The following is a 14,307-nucleotide window of genomic DNA, read 5'->3' on the forward strand; positions in this document are numbered from 1 at the left end:
CGCGCTCCCGCCCCTGCGTCGCGGCGTCGGGCGGAAGTTGGTCCGGTTCGCGGCCGGCGGTTGCCGAGTGGACCCGGACGCAGCTGGACCCCGAGCCCTCTGTCCGGCGCCGGTCGCGGGCCGCCACCATGTCGCTGCTGCAGTCTGCGCTCGACTTCCTGGCCGGCCCGGGCTCCCTGGGTGGTGCTGCCGGCCGCGACCAGACTGATTTCGTGGGGCAGACGGTGGAGATGGGCGAGCTGCGGCTGCGGGTGCGGCGGGTCCTGGCCGAAGGTGAAGCCGGGGCCGGTGGCATGGACCCGGCCGGGGGAGGGTCAGGGCCGGGGGAGGATGGCTGCGGCGGCGAGGGTCACGGCCGGCCGGGAGGCCACTGCTGAGGGTGAGGCCGGCCTAGGTTTGGGCACTTCCTTGTCGGAGGCTTGGGGTCAGGCCGGGGCAAGGTAGTCTTGGCGGCAGGTGTGGGCTGACCCGCGGCCGGAGCGGAGGCTGTGGCGGCGGGAAGGAATGGTGGGCAGGCGGGGCCTGGCGCGAGGGGCCACAGTAGGGGCGGAGCGAGGGGGCCCCGCACGGCTGAAGGCTGGAGTCCGGAGGCGGGCGGTGCGGCGGCGTGGGTCTAAGTCGTGGCCCTTCCCTCGCATGGAGGGCGGTAGTGAGGCAGTGGACGTAGGGCTGGCCCTCCTCGGGTGACAGGAACTCCGGCGTGGGTGACCGCAGTCCTCCCCTCCTTGGGTGTTGGGACAGACAGCGCAGTGTCCGGTAGCCGGGCTTCCCTCTCTTACCACCTGAGCGTCCCGCTCCCCGACCTCTGTGTGAGATCCCACGGAAGTTACTGCAAGCTGAGCCAACAGGTGTGATCGGAACAGAACCTTGCAGGCTGGGTTGGTCCATCTTTAGTCGGCTGTGTTTCCGCGTGCTCTCTCTAGCTTCCTGGACGTCCTCTCCCTTCTTCACCCAGAATTTATCACCAGTGTTGGCGCAGTCCTAGTTCCTCATCTGGGTTTTTCTGTTTTGTCTGGCATGGCAGATTTCCCTAGCCTTGGTGCTTACCAGCTGAACACAGTTGGCTTTGGGGCTGGTGCTGAGGCAGAGCTGTGTCCCCTGCATTAGCACTCGTACTGCTCTTTGTGCTCCGTTGGAGGTGGGAAACTGGCTGACTGTTCTGGTGCCCTCATTCCTAAAGGCCTGAGGTGATGTTCTGGCCTTAGCATCATAACACACTTTTCCTCCACTGTCAGCAACAAAGAGATTTGGGGTGTGATTTAGTGAGAAAACCTCAGGCTCTTCTTTCAGAGGTAGGGGCCAGTATCTCTAGTAATGAGAGTTCCCCCAGATCAATTCATTTATTCTGAAAATACCAGGCAAGTATTTTGATTCTTTTAAGAAATTCACAGTGGACGGTACATGGTTTCTGCCTCGTGGAAGTTCAAATAAGACACAGGCTTTGATGACCAAAGGACAACGCAGCGCAGGGGATCCTCTGGGTGGACAGACAGTGGGCCCAGCTGAGGTGGGAGGGTGAGGACGCACCCCTGCTGGGTGCAGTGGCAGGGCCAGGGGGAGGAGGGGTGGGATGGGAGGTGGGTCACGGAGAGAAGGCAGCTCTTGCCTGTGGCTTAACACCCAGGATGAAGAACAAGGAGAGGGGAGCAGCCACTGTGGCTGTGCAGAGTACCTGTTACCTTTGCTCTCCGGGCACGTCAGGAGCTGAAAGTCACCACTGCGATTAGGAACTGTAGATTTCCTCCCCTTAAACTGAACTGGCGGCTCACAGCTTCTAAAGCTCGTGAAGCCTTTTTCTGAACTGGAATGGTAAGAAACCTGTATGAAGTCATTCACATAAAATAGCAGCCTTAGAACATAGGCTGTGGGAAATCAGGCTGTCTTGCATAAATATGGGGAAGGTCCCAAACCCAAAACCCTTGGGTGCCTATGTTGACAATTCTGGAATTCTTCACGTTTTAGAAAGCTAGTGTGTATCCTGTGTGTCCTGGGATACTGCCGCGGGAGTTGGGAAAGTGTCGCATAATCAAGTGTGTTACTATATCTGTAATTAAGTAAGTAAGCATCCTCACTGTGGGATAATTAAGTCTTCAAAGAGCCTCCCATCAGTTCATGTCAGGTGTTGCCCCAGATGAGTTTATAATAGATCAGGTTTTGCTATCAAATGATTTAGGGAAAAAACATTGGTTTTCATAGCTTTTTGGAATTTGCACTTGTCTGAAATGGGTTGTTGGGCAGAACTGTGGGTTGGGTGATCCAGATAGCTTTCTAATCTTTTCAAAATTTGTTCTAAATTTTCACTTTTTTAAAGCAAATTACTGGGAGTCCCCACAACGTCAGAGATGCCCAGTCCAAGTGGACTTCAGGATACGTTCTGCGTTTCTTCTTGTTTTGGATTCTGCATGCTCATGCTTCCTTCTGCCAGAAAGGATAACGGGGCTGGATCGCTACTGCTTAGGAGCATTTGGTCCCTCGGGCAGCCCAGCTCTGTAGGGCTGCTTCGCTCTGTGGACTCACTCTCGTGAGGTGCGCTCTCCTCTGCCAGGGAGGGTTCCGAGGGGACCTTTCCTCTCCGGACACTGCAGAGCACAGATAACCGGGGTCTCTGCAGCAGGGGCTTAGGCTCGGTGGCTGGTTGTGGCCATCGGGACGAGGTGGCCCACGTCTTGTGCCTGAGTGATCGCCCTCTCAGCTGGCCCACCCGCCCCTTCACTGGCCCGTTGGCAGCTTTAAGGTCAGCCTTTAACCGTGGTGATAGCACCCATCATAAAGCAGTAGTAATCACCAGAGCAGTACTTATGGGGTCCTGGCTACTTGCGGGGCACAGTCCCTGGTGCTTCATGCGGATTGTGGTCATGGCGGTGCTGAGGTCGGGGCCGTCGGGAGCTTGCCAGTGCCCCCGGGGGGTGATGGTGGAGTCGGGCGGGAGCTCCAGGGAGGCTGTGGTCCCAGGAACGGCCTGGGTCGTCTTAGGTGTGTCCCGGAGGGATAGGTGTCCAGAGGAAATCAAGGTAAAAGAAGCTGCTGGAGCGGTGCCGCTGGGGGGCCAGGTGGGAGCCGAGTGCGGAGGCCGCCGCTGGCTTTGCCCTGCCCGCTGGGCACCTGTGGTGCCAGGCCTGCGGTACTTCTCCTGTGCACGTCTGTCTGCTGGCGCATGAGCGCCTGGAGCGGGACACTGGGGAGGTGGCCCTGGGGACGGACACTTAGGGGGTGTCTTCCGGGGAGGGTCCTGGGGAGGGGACATCTCCCTGCGGGGGGGCGCTCTCCTTCCTCCCTCTGCCAGGCCTGCTCGTCTCCAGAGACACCGCCTGCCGTCTGCATGGGCAGGCGTCTCTGCGTAGGGTAGGTAGTGATCACGTGTGTGCGGTGGAGCTCCTGGAATTCTGCTCCGTAGGAGTGTCTGCTTCTGACCAACAATGCTGAGAGAAAACGTGTTAAGATCAGCCGACCTGCTTCCCATGCTGCTGCACCCCCTGGCCTGTGCTCGCTGTCCTGCCCGCCACGCCCCACCTCACCCCGCCCCTGTCTGCGACCCTGCGCCGTGGGAGGGGCCGTCACCGGCCCCCTCGGAGGCCCTGCCGGACTCCAGCCTCCCCACATCGTCCTCACTGTAGTGGATAAAAGTGGTGTCTGGTTCTGTTGGTTTGCGCTTCTCTGATGGGTGAGTTTGAGCTTGTTTCAGTGCCTGTCAGCCGTGCTGGCTGCCTTCAGGAATTGCATGGTTACATGCTGTGCCTGTTTTCTTTTATTAAAAATAATGTGAATTGCGTCATTCACCTGGGGTGAAGCAGACTTTAGGTGCTTTGACAAGTGCACGCACCTGTGTAGCAGATGCCTGTGCAGAAGGTTGTCAGCCCAGAAAGCCTCTGGGCCCCAGTCACCCTCCCGGCCAGGCGCTCGCTGGCTCTGAGTCCCCTCTTCTGGGACAGCGTGTCTCTGGTGTCGCGCCCAGGTGCTCTCACCGGCGGCTTCATGGTTGTGAAGTGCGGTTCCCTTTTCTGCTGCAGTTTGCTGTGCCTCGCCTGCCACGGACCTTTGGGTGTTCCCATTTGGGGCTATTGTGAATAAAGCTGCCAGCAACATTTTTTATGAGGTTTCTGTATGTTTTCCTTTCTCTTGGGTAAAATGCCCAGGAGTGGAGTGCGGGCTTTTAGGTTGGATGTAGGGTTAGCTTCAGATGAAACGGCCAAACCTTCTCCACTGTGGCTGCACCAGCTTCCGCCCCACCAGCTCGTGAGCTCCTATCGTTGTGGTTATACCCGTTCTCGAGAGGGTGCAGTGGTCGAATCTGCATTTTCCCCGTGAAACTGTCCAACACCTTTTCACCCGCTTGTTAGCCAGTCGTGTATCTTTCCTGTGTGTGAAATGTTTGTTAAAAATCTTTTTTCCATTTTTTATTGGGCAGGAGTTGTGGGAGTTTCTTACTATTCTGGATCTGAGTCCTGTTTTTATATAATACACGCACACGCACGCGCACACACACACACGTGCGCGCACCCCCCCCCCCCATATGTGGGGAAGAGGAGGTCAGCCATTTCCCGATTCCAGAACATTCACGGTAATGACTGCGTAGGGCACTATCTTAGCAGTGCCCAACATGGCATTCCTTCGTGCGTTTTATACGCTAGTGTTACTATTTTTACGTAAACTTTTAATTTTGAGGTCATCGTAGACTTGTGCAGTTGTAAGAAAAGATGCAGAGAGGTCTGTGTACGCTGCCCGTTCCCCCTGTGGCAGCATCTGGAAAAACTGGAGTTGCCATCACAACCAGAATTGGATGTGTCCATCCCCACAGGGATCCCTCGTGCCTTTCACAGCCAGATGCCCCTCCTGGACCCCTGGAAAGCACTAATCTGTCCTCCTCTCTAATTTGTCCTTTGAAGAATGCTGTATAAATGAAATCACACGTCGTGTAGCCTCTTGGAATTGGCTTTTCTCGCTCCGCATGGTTGTCTGGGGATCCATCCAGGTTGTTGTGTCTGTAACTAGTTCATTTTTATTTCTGCAGAGCACTCCGTGGTGTGGACGTACCATGGTTGGCTCAGCCATTCACCCGCTGAGGGACATCTGGGTTGTTCCAGGTTTTTTGGTTATTTGAAATAAAGCTGCTATAAACATTCGTGTACAGGTTTTTGTGTGGCTGTGTTTTCATTTTTCTGGAATAAATGCCCAGGTGCTGGGTCACATGGCAGTTGCATGTTTTGTTTTTTAGAAAACTACCAACCTGTTTTCTAGAGCGGCTGTGCTATTTTCACATTCCCATCAGCAGTTGGTGAGTGTCTTAGTCTGCTCGGGCTGCTGTACAAACTGCAGACAAGGTGGTGTAAACAACAAATTCATTTTCATGATTTTGGAGGCTTGGAGTCTGAGATCAGCGTGCTGACAGGGTCTCTGGTGAGGTCTTTTCCCTCAGCTGTTCTGGTGTCTCTTCTTCTTCTAAGGACTCTAGTCCTGTTGGGTCAGGGCTTTAACTTTATTTATCTCCCTAAATGCCCTCTCTCCAGATGCAGTCACATGGGGGGTTAGAGCTTCAACACGTGACTTCTGGGGAGACAAAGCTGAGTCCATTACAAAGCGTGATGAGTTTCTCTGAGTCTTTGCCAGCATTTTGTGTTGTGTTTTCATTTGATCATGCGGCAGGTGTGTAGTGATAGCTCACTGGGGTTTTCATTTGTGTTTCCCTAAAGGCTAACACCGTGCTTATTTCCACCTGCCCATCCCCATAGGAGAAACGTCTCTTTGTGCCTTCTGCCTATTTTCGAATCGTCTTTTGTTGCTGAGTTTTGAGAGCTCGTTGTATATTGTAGATACGAGTCCACTGTCAGATGTGGTTTGCAAGTGTTTTCTCTCAGGCTGCAGCTTGTCTTCCAGCCTCTGAACAGGGTCTGTTGTGGATCCAAAGTTTTAACCTTCAGGAAGTCTATTCTATCACTTTTCCTTCCTGAATCCTGCTTTTGCTGTCAAGTCTGAGAACTCGTTGCCAAGCTCTGCATCTCCAGGATTTCTCTCCTATGCTGTCTCTTGGTTTTGCGTTTGTATGCTCCGAGTTGACTGTCGTGTAAGGTGTAAAGTTTAGATTGAAGTTCTTTGTTTTGCCTGGAGCTGTCCAATTGCTCCAGCACCATTTATTGAAAAAACAGTGCTTCCAACATGGAATTGCTTTTGCATCTTTGTCAGAAATCATTTGGGCATATTTGTGTGGCTCTATTGCTGGGGTTTTTCTCTTTTGTTCTGTTGGTCTGTCCCTCCACCAGTGCCACATGGTCTTGATTACTGTAGCTATACAACAAAATTTGAAATTGGGTTTTTTTTTTAAATAAGAAAAATTTGAAAAGTGCAGAAAAGTAGAAAGAATAAGAACAGAACAGACACCTTTGTCCCTGCTATCCAGAATTAATAAATGTTAGCTTTTTTAAAAAAAGAGTCGTATTTGGTTCCAGACTTTTTCTGAACAGTGGAGCATCACAGATGTTGTTAACCCTGCCCCCTGGTTGCATTTCTCTGCTTCTCTTCAGAGGCAGCCACCACCATGAATTCAGTGCGTGTACTTCCTGCTCATCTGTTGTTTCCTCTGCATGTGCTGTGTTCACAGACAGTGCATGGACCTGCTTTTGGTGGTGTTAAATATAATACAAGTGACTGTGTTGTTGTTGTTTTTAATTTATTTATTTTTGGCTGTGTTGGGTCTTCGTTGCTGTGCGTGGGCTTTCTCTAGTCGCGGTGAGTGGGGGCTACTCTTCGTTGCCGTGCGCGGGCTTCTCATTGTGTGGCTTCTCTTGTTGCGGAGCATGGGCTCTAGGCGCGCGGGCTTCAGTAGTTGTGGCTTGCGGGCTCTAGAGTGCAGGCTCAGTAGTTGTGGCGCACGGGCTTAGTTGCTCCACAGCATGTGGGATTTTCACGGACCAGGGCTCGAACCCGTGTCCCCTGCATTGGCAGGCGGATTCTTAACCACTGCGCCACCAGTGAAGCCCGTGACTGTGTTCTAATAGCTGAAGAGTTTGTCGTCGTGATCTCATTTGCTCAGCACACATTTCTGATTGCCCACTATATGTCAGACTCTGTCCTAAGTGCTGGTGACACGAACAAGCTGGATGACATTTTTGCCTACTGAGCTTGCAGCCTAGTGGGAGAGACAGTAAACAGGTATCCAAATGAATGTGTAATAGAGCGTCAGGTATTGGAAAGTGCTGGGAAGAAGGAAGAGTGTTGGGGATAGGGCGTGGCTGGGACAGGACTGAGCCAGGAAGGTGATGGGGAGCAGAGCCTGAGTGGCGAGAGGGGGAGTTGGGCCAGCGTCCGGGGCGAGGGTGCCCGTGAGGCGAGGGTGCCCGTGCAGGGCTGTGGCGAGTGGAATGGCCCTGGGTAGCAGTGGGCTTGGTGTGCTGGAGGAAGCACGGTAGTGTGGGTGCGGCCGCAGCCGAAAGGACCAGTGTTGGGGCTGGGCAGAGGCCAGGAGATGTTCCAGAGGACCTGTAGCCTTGCTGTGGTGGCCCTTTGGTCCTGGAGTTTTTGGTAGTGTCCTTAGGATTGTTTGCTTTACGGTCTTAGCATCTGCAAGCAAGACCAGCTTTAGTTCTTCCTTTCTGACCTTTCTGCTCTTTATTTTTCTAGCCTTCTTTCACTGATTAGGCTCTCCAATAGAATGTTGTATTGTGCTCTGAGAGCAGCAGACATCCTCGCGTTGTTCTTGATCTTAGAAAGAAAACACTTTTAAGTCTCGTGTTAGCTGTCGGTTTTTTGTAGTTGCCGCTTCTCAGATTGAAGAAGTTTCCTTCAATTCCTAGTTTGCTGAACTTTTTTTTAAAATTTTACTATTTTAAAAAATCATGAATGGATTTTGCATGTGGACAAATACTTTCTCTGTGTCTGTTGAGGTGATCTGCCCTCACTGTCTGTTAATAGTGTGTACTACAGTGATTGCTTTTTTAGTGTTGAACCAACCTTGCATCCCTGGGGTAAATCCCACGTGGTCATAATGTACTATCCTTACCAAGTATTGTCAGAATCACTGCTGGTATTTTCTGATGATTTTTGATTTCTTTGTTAATGAGTGATTTTGATCTGTAATTGTATGTTTATTGTCTTCTCTGCCTCAAAAAATATGCCGGGAACTATGTTCTCCTCTTATCTTAGCAGGAATTTTGTACGAGGTGGTTGTACTTTCTTCACTTAACTATTTGATAGAATTCACCAGTGAAGCCATCTCTTTTTCTCTTTCTGTTTTCTGGATTTTCATTTCCTTTCATCTATTTTTTTATATTGACTTATTATTTAATTTTTTAACTGCTACATTGAGATAAAAGTGACGTACAGTAACTCTGCATATATGTCAAAACACTTTAAATATGTCCCGTGTGTGTATATATATATATACATATATGTGTGTGTATGTATATGTCTACATAGCTGTCACTGTCATCAAGGTGGTGAACAAACCCATCACCTCCACAGTTTTCCTCCTTTCCTTACAGTCCTCTCCTCCCATCCTCAACCTCCAGGCCACCGCTGATCTGCTTTTTGTTACTGTAGATTAGTCTGTATTTTCTAGGGTCTCCTATAAATGAAATCATGTGTACATATACATATACTCTTTTTTCCTGATTTTTGTCCTTCAGCATAATTGTTTTGAGAGTCATCCTGTTGCTGCCTGTTAGCAATAGTTCCATCCTATTTGTTGATGAGTCGTGTTCTGTGCGGGGGTGATTGGTTTATCCATTCACTATTGATGGACATGTGGGTTGTTTCCAGTTTGAGCAATTACAGATGGGGCTGCTATGAACATTCGTGCACAAGTCCTTGTGTGGATGTGTGCTTTTATTTTTCCCGGGTAAATACTAGCAGTGTAATGACAGGGCTGTAGAGTTGGCGTATGTTTAACTTTTAAAGAAATCTCCAAACTGTTTTCCAAAATGATGATACCATTCTGCGTTCCCATGAGTCGTGTATAAGCATGCAGTTGCTCCACACCTTAATCACTATTTGGTAGGTCGGTTTAAGAATTTTTAGATGCTCTAATAGGTGTATAGTAGTATCCTTGTTTACATGTGCATTTCCCTGGTGGATAATGACATAACATTTTTTCATATGCTTACTTGCTAGCTGTTTATCTTGGTTGAGTGTCTTTTCATATATTTTGCTCATTAAAATGTTGAACTGAACTTTGGATTTTCTTTATATTTTCTGGATAGAGGTCCTTTGCCAGGTGTGTGATTTGCAAAGTCCAGTTAGGGGCTTGTCTTTTCACCCTCTCAACAGTGTACTCCAGAAATCAGTAAAACCATCTTTAATGAAGTACATTTATCATATTTTTCATTTATGGCTCATACTTTTTTTTTTATATCTAAGAAATCTTTGCCTAACTTAGGGTTTGTAGAAATAAAGTTGATTTTTTTGTATGTTGCTCTTGCATCCCACAACCTTTCTATACTCATTTATTACTGATAGTAGCTTTTGGGGTGTAGGTATAAGCTTGTCTACATAGACAATCCTTTGTCTGCAGAGGAAAACATTTTACTTCTTTTCAATCTGGATGCCTTTTATTTCTTTTCTTGCCTGATTGCACTGGCCAGCACTTCCAGTGTGATACTGAATGGCAGTGGTGAGAACAGACGCGTTTGCCTGTCCCTGATCTTAGAGGGAAGCATCTGGTCTTCCACCGCCGAGTGATGTTTGCTGTGGGTCTTTCAGAGATGCCCTTCATCAGGTTGAGCAAGTTTCCTTCTGTTCCTAGTTTGCTGAGAGTTTTAAATTTCATGATGAAATTTTCCACTGTAGGAAGCTAGAAAAAAGTAAGCAAATTAAACTAAAATCAATTGAATTACATTGATTAAACCAGCTCTGCTTAGTTGTGATGTATTATCCTTTTTTACATGTTGTTGAGTTTGATTTGTTAACATTTTATTTTATTTAGAATTAATGATTTGTTAAGAATTCTTTCATCCACATTCATGTGTGGTACTAGTCTTTTATTTGTTTTCATAGAACTGGCCTCAGTTGTGTTGATCTTCCCGCATTGATCTCACTCCTATGTTCATTCGCTTCCTTCCTGTGAAGCAGGGTATTTAGAAGGCAGTATTATATAAATCGGGGCCATCATTGTTGCAGAAAACAAACTGCTAGCCACAAGTCCAGTTTGTATTTTACTTAGTAAAGATATTTTTAAAGCTTAATGTTAAATAAAATCACAGCACTGAACTGACATATATTTTTCTAATTTTCAGGAGGGTTTGCATTTGTGTATGAAGCTCAAGATCTGGGAAGTGGCAGAGAGTATGCATTGAAGGTAATAAGGGGTGACAAACGTTTTTGTGGGTGTTGGTGTATTTTAAAGGAAATAAGTCTCTAAGTGACAGTGTTTTCAGAGATTTATCCCTGTTCTTTAGTTTGTTTCTTTTTTGCAGTCTGTATCTATTTGTTTTACTTGTTTCTTCTGATGGTGAAGCCTCAGCAGTTTTAGAGGACTGTAAAGCTGTGGTTTCCAACTTTGCGGCAGGGACTCAGTGGGCAGCCAGGGGGAAGGGAGTCAGAACTGCCAAAGTAAGGGTTCCACGAATACCAGGAGTTCGAAGGCCACTCGTGTAAAACAGCGTTCACAGTGTATCTATAAATAAGGGTCATGGGGGTGGGGTGGGAGGGGGCGTCCGGGCCACTTCGGGTGCTGGGCACGCGTGCTAGCTTGTCCTGAGACTCGCAGAGGGCCTGTCTGCTGTGGTGGCAGTGGCCTGTCTCGGGTGCGGCCGAGCTGGCGGTGTGCACTTGGACTCTGGCATCCAGAACTGGACCCACATCTCTCATTTTCCTCTAGCCTGTTTGGAGAAAAGCCTCCTATTTTTGGTTTTTCTTATGTCCTTGGATCATAAAGGACCATTTCCAAGGGTCTGTAACCTTCTGTCAAGTTTCTCTGCGGGTCAGATGTTAAAACATAGGCGGGGGAGCCCTTAGATGCATTGTGTGTTCTCTTGGGTACAGAGCACAGAGATAAAGCCTCTACTCTTTGCTCGTATGTTATTTCCTGGTACAGAGATTACTGTCCAACGAAGAGGAGAAGAACAGAGCCATCATTCAGGAAGTGTGTTTCATGGTATCCTTTTCCTGGTCACGTGGGGAGGCCTGCGTCTAGCTGTGGTTGACCGCGGCCGAGAGGCTGCTCAGTGATGCCCTTTCCGTGTTCGCTTCACTGGACTTAGCTGTAGCACGTGTCTAGTAGGAAGGAGTTTTCTTCCTTCTTCGTCACTCTCAGGGTGATGGTAAGAGATTTGTAGCCTTGGGAGCGTTGTCATTCCCGCTGAGAGGTCTCCAAGCCGGGGATGGGCAGCCCCCTGCCTCTGCCCTTCTGCCTGTCCTTCGTGACCTGTTGCGGCCCACGGTGCCCGGCCAGTAGCTGTGCCCCCGGCCCCTCGCCAGGCCTGGTTCCCATGGGCCTCTGTGTCGCTTCTGATCAGCCCCCCGAGTCCCTCTCGCCCTGCCCAGAGCACTTGGGCCCTGGGCGTCCGTGCGTGGAGCGTCGGTCTGTGGGGCTGGTGCTGTTCTGCTCTCCACTCCCGCACGTGTTCTCCTGGAACTGGGGTCTTGCCCTTGGCTGTCAGAATCTGTTCTCTTCCGTCTCGAAGCTCTGTCCACTGCGAGCCTGCCGGCCGCCTGGGCCCAAAGGTCCTCACCTCGCGGGGTTTCCAGTAGCCTCGTTCACCTCGCGCAGCCTCACACGTGCCACGCCCTCCGCCTGCTGTCCTGCCCGGCCTGTGGTCAGGTGCGTGGCCAGTGTGGTGGGGGTCTTCGTCCCCACCTTCCCCGCCCCTTCCCTCTCCTTCTTGCGTCTTCCTGCCGTCCTGGCTGCCCCCCACCTGCTCCCTGTCCTCTGCCTGCTCTGACGCGGTAAGATTGTAAGCTGATTGGATTCAGTGTTCTGACCTTAGTGTCTTAATAGTATGTATATATTTGTTTTTAAACGTGCAGACTTACGCATTCTCCTTTAACAAGACACCTGCAGAAAAAACTTTCAGGCCACCCAAATATTGTCCAGTTTTGCTCTGCAGCGTCAATCGGAAGAGAGGAGTCGGACACCGGGCAGGCCGAGTTCCTGCTGCTCATGGAGCTCTGCAGAGGTGAGGTTCCAGCGGCTCGGGGCCGCCCAGCAGTCGAGAGATGCTCCCGGGGTCTTCTCTCCCGGAGACACGGCGGCTGTCACGGAGAGAGCATGGCTCCCTGTCCGCTGGGAGCTCTTCGAGAGGCTGCGTCCCCCCCTCGTCGCCGCGCTGGGCATGAGGGCAGAGCTGGGTCCGAGAAAGGGGTGGAGGCGTGCTGTCAGGGCTCTTGGGCAGCAGGAAGCCGCCTCAGTCGGGAAGCGGTCAGATGAGGCCGGGGAGGTGGGCTTGAGTGGCTGCGCCGGCCCCGAGGCTGCGACCTCACCCGCGTCGAGGCGGTCACACTTGCATTTGCTGTGTTCTCAAAGGAGGACTCCCATGTCCACTGACGGCAACGGGGAGCCCATGCCTTCCGGAGAGTTCTAGGGGCAGAGCGGGAGAGTGAGTGGGCTCAGCCTCTGTCTGCGGTGGAAGCAGGCCCCCCGCCTGGAGGGTCGGGCTCGGCTCGTCCCGCACTGAGCGTCTGCCCCATGCTGGACCCGTGTGGGCAAAACAGCGGGAGCGAGGTGGCCGGAGCCCGTCCTGGGGCTCGTGGATGGAAGGGGCAGGGCAGGACTTGTGAGGCCCGGCGGGCGTAGAGGATTGGCTGCGGGGCCTGGAGTCGGGGCAGGGGCCACCAGACGTCCTGCTTGTCCATCGGACACAGGCAGCGCGTGTGGGACCGCCATGAGGCCAGGGGAGAGTGGGGGAGACTGAGGCAGGCGGCTACCCAGGAGGGAAGCAACCCCAGGGGTCACTGCCCCCAAGCAGTGTCCCAGGAGGAGGGGTGGGGGGCCGTGAGCGCAGGAGTCATGCCGCGAAGAAGAGCAGGGACGGGGTGTCAGGGCTGCTAGGGGAGGGGGTGCTGCGGACTGCAGCCGGGAGCCAGGGTGCACAGGATCCCCGCCCCGAGCGGAGGGGGACCGGGGGTCTCGCCGCCCAGAGTGGAGGGGGACGGGGGTCCCCATCCTGGGCGGATAAGACAGAACCTGGGGCGCACAGCGCTTTCCGACAGGGTGGCATGGGAGCTCCGGGCTCTGGCAGGGAGCGGAGTTCGGGATCCAGTCACGTGCTGGCTCCTCGGTTCCCACAGCTGGTGAGTGCCGACTCGCCCAGCTCAGGTCTGGCGCCCGGTTCTCCCACCTGATGGATGGTTGGCGTCGCTGGTTTTTACCTGCAAGAGGACTCGTGCTCGCTGAAGACAGCGCTACGTGGGAGCTTGTGAAGCAGGGTCCGTTCCTGTGAGCCTGCTGCGCCCGCGCTGGTGCCCCACACGTTCACACGCGCTCTCTGGAAGGCTCTCAGTGCGCGGGGCGGCGGGGGCCGCGCGGGTCCCACAGGGCCCTCTCTGGGCCCTTGGTGTCTCCAGAGAACCGAGGTTCATGTACAGCGTTCCCCGCCTGTCGTTCAGCTGCTCGCTGCGCTTTGGCGTCGCCTTGATCTTGGGTTTGGAGGCCGTGGGTGCCTTTCAGGAGTGCGGGCCTGTGGGTGGTGCCTGAGGCGGGGGCGGCCCCGATGCAGCGACCTCGGCGAGTGTGCCAGTCATGGCGGTGCTGCCGGGACCACCCGTCTGGGCCAGCGCACGAGGCCCAGGTTGAACACTAGGCACAGTGGTTGGTGCCAGCACCAGGCGCCGCAGGGTCTTTGGGAGTGGTGGGGGAGGGGCACGTGGGCGCCAGTTCCGCTGAGGGTTGGTCTGGCTGTGGCCACCCAGGATACACGCCCCAGGAGCCCCCGCCCCTTCCTGGGACCCCCGCCTTGTCCTCCGCAGTGCCCTCTCAGCCGCTGTGCCACCTACAAAATTATCCTTAGAAAGACCGCTCTTGAATTCTCACTGAACGTCAGAGGCCAGTGAACCCTGACCTCGTACATGCACCGTCTCGTCCCCGCTCCTCCAGACAGCCTGGCGGTCGCTCTGTCATCCCTGCTCCAGACCACTCGGCAGCACCTCGTGGGGCCTGTGCCCTGTCTGCATCTTGGGGGGCTGGCGGTCTGTTCCTGAGGGCCCATCGCCCCTTGGGGCCCCATCGCTACTGTGGGCCCCCTGCCCCCGCTGAGGGTTAGGGTTAGGGTTAGGGTTAGGGCACGGCACAGACAGAGCCCAGCCCGAGTCCAGAGTCGGGGTGGGGAAGGGCTGCGCGGTTGTGCCGGGAGCTGCAGGAGGGTGTGGCAGGGGCTTGGGAGCTGG

At 52.8% G+C, this 14,307-nt stretch overlaps 1 protein-coding gene across 6 annotated transcripts in view; it reads left to right on the top strand.

Annotated features, from left to right (window-relative positions):
• The first annotated feature begins 10 nt into the window (after positions 1-10).
• GAK (cyclin G associated kinase) overlaps positions 11-14,307 on the top strand; it is a 53,842-nt gene continuing 39,545 nt past the window's right edge. For 2 of the 6 annotated variants that reach the window (XM_082462579.1, XM_082462581.1), the window contains exons 1-2: positions 11,110-11,746; positions 11,953-12,101. In XM_082462579.1, the coding sequence (XP_082318705.1) occupies positions 11,307-11,746; positions 11,953-12,101 (589 nt within the window). In that variant the 5' untranslated portion in view covers positions 11,110-11,306. Of the gene's footprint in view, positions 274-10,220; positions 10,283-11,020; positions 11,081-11,109; positions 11,747-11,952; positions 12,102-14,307 lie in introns of those variants that run through there. The other 4 variants (XM_082462578.1, XM_082462580.1, XM_082462582.1 and 1 more) reach the window with 4 other exon arrangements.

This window comes from Balaenoptera physalus (assembly GCF_965194825.1).
Source record: "Balaenoptera physalus genome assembly, chromosome: 5".
Classification (NCBI taxonomy): Eukaryota; Metazoa; Chordata; class Mammalia; order Artiodactyla; family Balaenopteridae; genus Balaenoptera; species Balaenoptera physalus.